The 6,000-nt window shown below is 44.8% G+C and overlaps 1 protein-coding gene across 1 annotated transcript in view; it reads right to left on the bottom strand.

Annotated features, from left to right (window-relative positions):
* STAMBP (STAM binding protein) overlaps positions 1-2,703 on the bottom strand; it is a 36,469-nt gene extending 33,766 nt beyond the window's left edge. The window contains exons 1-2 of the mRNA XM_063310921.1: positions 2,642-2,703; positions 1,126-1,337 (exon numbers count right to left, since the gene is read on the bottom strand). Of these exons, the coding sequence (XP_063166991.1) occupies positions 1,126-1,328 (203 nt within the window). The 5' untranslated portion in view covers positions 1,329-1,337; positions 2,642-2,703. The remainder of the gene's footprint in view (positions 1-1,125; positions 1,338-2,641) is intronic.
* Between the last annotated feature and the right edge of the window lie 3,297 nt (positions 2,704-6,000).

Here is a 6,000-nt window from a genome sequence, read left to right on the forward strand (position 1 = left end):
TGAGCTCAGAACACTTCTGGAATGAACACTACCAACACAAGCAGGGCAAGCCACGGTCTATAAACTGAGAGCAAGGCCTGTTCCCTCTTCACACTGAAGATGTTGCCTAGTCTGGCAATGAAACGTCTGCAAGAAAACAACCAGGCTCAGAGAGCACCCAGGACTCCACTTCTGGAATGGTTATAACATCAGAACACCCCCCAATATCAGAAGAACCTGTTCCAGACTCAAAGCAATTGTTTCACACTTACTCTGAATGCAAGATTTCTGCACAATCTTATTTAAAAGCTCAGCGCGATAGTGTCATATATAGGGAAGAAAAAGCATATTTAAGAAGAGAAAGTTTAATGTATCATAAAGAAAACACAGAGAAGAGAAATAAATACTTTGCAGATTAAGGATGGTAGCTGCTGATTTAGGACAGGGACAAATAATGGTTATGACCGTGTTAACTAAAAACCCCGCTGCCTTTGAATTTTGATTTACAAAATAATGGGTATCTGCAGGATTGTTTGCAGGGAGTGATAGCAGCTGCCACTTTGCACACATGCAAATAGGAGGGTTGCCACTTTGCTTCCCCCTGGAAATTCTTCCCTTCTGAGGTTGGGTAGGTCCCGTTCTGGCCCAGGGAAATTATGTTGCAATGCTCAAGAATTAGGGTTGGTCCTAATGCCATTCATAAGCGTCATATATCACTTCTCTCCCTTTCACAAGCCATTTGGGAACATGTGGAAAGCAATTCTTCCTTGCTGAGTGCCTCCAAGGAGCTGGTATCCTTCCTCAAGTACAACTATTACCTTTTTATTAATTTCCTAAATCAAGGATGTGGCAATTATTTATCCAAGTTAAAATTCAAGTGAGTAATGTTCTGACAGAACAAACTCACTCTTTGGAGAAATTCTAGTTTTAGTTCCTATTTATTTTAGTTGGATGATGCAACAGTCACCTCCCTCTTTTTCTTTAAAAGCTGAGAGAAAAATGGATAAACTCAGTCATGCTATAGATAAATAAGAAGTTTACCCAAATCTTTTCCGCATTACAGGTGACTAGCTGGTTTGTAACACAAAGATATTCTATTGATCTATCAGAATAGAGGCTTATTTTTGAGCAATGCTTATTTCTTACGTAATGTATTTGTTGTACAATATAAAGGCACGTTCGATGTTGCCTTCTTCAGAATAAATAGTTGCCATCCGGATAATTTCGACACCTGAACGGTAGTATCTTCGTGGTGGAACATCTTCATTCACCTCCACGCTACTCCCCATGTGAATAAGACCCCTGACCCGATCTTCTGGGGGCAGGCTGACATCAGCATGGTCAGGCATATAGGTTTAGTCTGTAAGAAGAATTGATATGATCTGCATGACATCATTTGTATCAAAGTAAGTTATTTATTCCATATACTCCAGATTTCTTAAGATTTTTAAGTATAACCTTGAGTAACTAAGGAATAATGAGGAAAACTTGTATCTGAAACCAAAGATGCTTGAAGCTCTAGTTTTACACAGTCTTTTTCAACACACAGGACATCAAGGAATGTTTTTCCCCATCAGCCTTGCCTCTGGAAGCAGGAAATGGCAACCTGTATACTCCTGCTGTTAAAGCAATTTCATTGAGAAAACTTTACTTGAAGCATGCTTACTTTCAGCGCACAAATGCAAAGTACATCCCTCCTCACCTAATCAAGTAATTCTACAAGCTACACAGACAGGCAATTCTATTATTCATGAGATCTGCTCCTAGGAATGCAGTCCAGGGTGACTTCCCTGCAATCGTTTTAGTTGCTAAATTTACCCCTTTCCCAAAGAATTTTGTTTCAAGGACTGGTGAATAGATCATATGCCGTTACACTTCGTGCAAGTATAGATACTTTTCATATTTTTACACTTCATACCTCAGGCCTTAAGGAGGTGCAAAGAAAATCATCCTCCTTAAGAAGTGGAAAAGGGACTTCTTCACCCTGCCCATTTCATCCCAGCTCTGATTAAGGATACCACATTCAACTTGGGTTTGCAGAAGAAATGCATATTAAGTCTCGCGTTTCCTGTGAATCCAGCCTGTGTAGTTAATTGTGGTTCTGTATGGAGGCGGCAGCATCGCAACCGAAACTCTCCCCACGACCCGAGTTGGATCCCAGCGGAAGCTGGATTCTCTCTGGGTAGCCATCTCAGGTCGACTCAGCCTTCCATCCTTCCGAGGTCGGGAAAAGGAGCACCCGGCTTGCTGGGGAAGGGGACGGCAAACCACCCCGCTCTACAGTCTGCCAAGGAAACGTCGCGAAAGCGGCGTCCCCCGAAAGGGTCAGACGTGACTCGGTGCTGGCACAGGGGACCTTTCACCTTTCATGTTGAGTGGTCCCCAAAACGGGGTTAATTTAGCAAACCACGGTTTACACCGCGGGCTGAGCGTTTCCCGCTCAGAGTTCCCGGGCGGGAAGGAGCCGCGCCCCTCCGACCTCCCCGCGAGGGAATCCCCTCCTCCCCAGGAGGCCCTTCGCCCCAGGCCCCCGCCCCCCAGCTGGGCGGGCGGGGCGCAGGAGCCGCTCGGGGCCAGCGCTGCCCGCTGTCCTGAGGCAGCGGGAGGGGAGGGGGAAAGGCGACCCGCCCGGCCCCCGCCCCCGCCGGCTGACCTGCACAAGGGCTCCCGGCCGGCGACGAGCCGCAACAGAACCGAGCAAGCGTCGCTTCCGGCTTCTCTAGGCCAGCACCCGGACACTAAGATGATGGCCGGAAGTCGAAGTGACGAACTTCCGCTTCCTTCGGTTAGCGTCAACCCGGAAATTTTCCCTGTGGCTGGTCTGCGGGTCGTCGCGTCGCCCCAAGCTGAGGGCTCGGTCCCTCGAGGCGGCGTGCGCGCCGTGCTCCGCGCCCCCGCAAGCGGCGCCGCGTTCCTTGTTGGGGCTGGGAAGGTTTCGAAGAGCTTATGGCATCCCTTCCACCTTTGTAAGCCCCAAACCAACCGGGATGAGTTTTACTTCGCAGGGAGGCTTCACGGCGGGGCGGGGCCTACTGCTCTTGAACAGCGAAGGCGCGTGGCTTCGAAGGGTGACTTTTCCTCAAATTCAGCCACGTGCGACTTCGTGAAGAGCTGGTCTGCAGCGTTTCTCAAACGTGGCAACTTTAAGACGTGGACTTCAACTCCCAGAATTCCCCAGCCAGCATGCCAAGTTTGAGAAACACTGCTCTACTGCATCATTTCATTAGGCCTGTCTCCTTGCTCGATCAATCATTGCCTGCAATTCTACCCTCCCTCCTTCCAAGGGTGATCCTTGAGTGACACTTCTCAGAACTGATAGGGGAGAATGCTTTTGCCTTGTGGTTTGACTTCTGGGCTTCCCCACAGGCCTGCATTTGATCAGGGAATACAGAAAGCCAAATAGAAATGTGTTAATTTCACCAACCCCAAAACTGTAAACACATTTTTGCAACATGGTAGTTCTTGGTTAATGACAATTGGGACCAGCAATTCTGTTACTAAGTGATGCAGTTGTTAAGCGAGACATAACATGACAGCGATTTGTGATTTTATTGTCGGCTTCTCCATTGACTCTGCTTGTTGGAAGCTGGCTGTGAAGCACACAAATGGCAATCACGCGCAACAGCTATAAACACCTTTTGGCTGCAAAGCGCCAGAATCTTGATCACTTGACCACAGGAATGCTGTAACAGTCATAAACGGGAGAACTGGTTGTACAGTTACTTTTTCAGCGCTGTTGTAACTTCAAACTGTTGCTAAACAGGGCAGCCATTAAGCAAGGACTACCTACAGGTAATTCTCACTTAACAACCATTCATTTAACGATGGTCCAAAGTTCATCACAGTTACGACAGCCTCAAAAAGTGCTTTACAACCTGTGATTCACATGACTGTCACAAATCGTCACACCACCCTCATGGTCACGTGATCGCAAGTCAGGCTCTTAGCAGCCAGCTCACATTTATGATCACTTGCAGCATCCTGCAGTCACATGATTGCAATTTGTGACCCAGCAAAAAACATCCATTGGAGAAGCTAGATTCACTTAATGACCATGGTAATTCACTTAGCTACCTGTGATTTGCTTAATGACCAGTGATTTGCTTAATGATTGTCATAAAAATGGTCATAAAATCAGGTCATGTAATTCACTTAACGACTGTACTGCTTAACAACCAATTTTCCAGTCCCTATTATGGTCTTCAAGTGAGGACTACTTGTATTTACATTTTTCAGCCACCAATGAGTATGTATTAGGAAATACAAATCAGAAAATATGAAAATTGATTTAAATCACTCATCTCTTATTTAAATTACTGATTTCAAATCAGTTCACTGCTTTTGAGTGACCACATTTGCATGCTTACATAGCAGCTGACATAATAAGGTTGGAGGGATAAGGGAATTTGATTTGTCCTGGGCCGAGCAATACAGGATTCCAAACTGAAAAATAGGGATCTTCAGAATCTCCTGCTATAGACATCTACATAGCCAAACCATTCGTATTTCTCACACTTTCTAGTCTCAAAGATGTGCTGGCTAATCTTGTTCGATAATTTTTAAATTTCATTTTAGATAAAATTAAAGACCTTAAAGTATCTGCTAAATTGGCTATTAGGTGATCTTTTTAAATCACCCCAGGGTTAAAATTGATCAGCTAATGTTGCAGCTCAACTAAAGGGGGCAGTGTAAAAACAGATTGTTAAAGATATATTTTTATAAAATATTCTAATATCTTAGATTATAAAATATACACGAACTGTAGTCTTACAATATATTACGTTATCATTAAGTGCTGCAAATTTTATTATCATGATAAAAACCATTATCATCTATATTTCAAGGTGTTATCACCTTTAAAGCCCTACATGGCATGGGACCGGGTTACCTGAGGAACTGCCTCTTCCCCGCATCATCAGCCCGTCCCACCTGATCATGCAGAGAGGGCATGCTACGGACCCCATCGATAAGAGAATTCCATCTGGCGGGGTCCAGGAGGCGGGCCTTCTCTGCAGTAGTGCCTGTCCTAACAGTCAGAAATCACGCTGAGACGAGGAGTAGGTCTCTAGTGCTTTATTACTGCTACGTTAAACAGAATCCTAACAAACTGAAGAAGTGTGGGAAAAACCCAGACAAACCCCGAAAGTTAAGGCGGGTCTGATCTCTCTTTGAATGGCTGCTTAATTCCTCAGTACTATGCATGCATTTTCCACCCTGGATAGAGGCCCCCTCCTGCTCGCCATCAGTACTCATGATAGTGCCCACCCTTTGGAACATCTTGCCCCAGGAGGTGAGATTAGCCCCATCGATCCTAGCCTTCCGGATGAAGTTGAAGACCTGGCTCTGCAACTGGGCTTGGTGCAGGGAGGAGAATCACCATAGTTAGCTAGTGCCTTGAAGTGCCCCTCCTACATAATGACTGAAGGAGATCACAGCCATCTGGATTTTATTAGATGGGGTAGTTGAGAAATTGTTTTAGAGGGATTTTATTGGAATGTTATTATGTATTTATTGTTTTATATTGTAAACCGCCCAGAGTCCCTCCGGTCGGAGATGAGCGGTGACAAATCTGATAGATATATATTTCAGCTGCTGCTTTTTCCAGACCACAAGTTCTAAGTCTTAAGAAACCTTTTTCCCCCCAGCAGGAAATGCATCCCATAATTCCATCTACTGTACTTCAATCACATACAGCCACTCACGATTAGTTCAAGAATAAAGTTATTTCTCGTTTCAAAACAGCTACCACTATAGAGCTGTACCTTGATCAGGGATTAGCAACCTGATCCCTCCCAGTTTTGTACTCAACTTCCACTCTATGTTCCAGACAACATAGCTAATGCCAAAGGACTGTGAGAATTGTAATCTAAAAGGCAGTTTTCCCAGGTTACAACTGTAGCGTGGGACTGTAGATTCTCTTTACAAGCTTGAACCTCACAAATCTATAAGGGTATAAATCCATTTCAAAAGAACCAAACCAGTTTCCTTGTGAAGACATTTTACTACACCATATTAACTGTA

This window comes from Candoia aspera, chromosome 9 (assembly GCF_035149785.1).
Source record: "Candoia aspera isolate rCanAsp1 chromosome 9, rCanAsp1.hap2, whole genome shotgun sequence".
In the NCBI taxonomy this organism is placed as follows: domain Eukaryota; kingdom Metazoa; phylum Chordata; class Lepidosauria; order Squamata; family Boidae; genus Candoia; species Candoia aspera.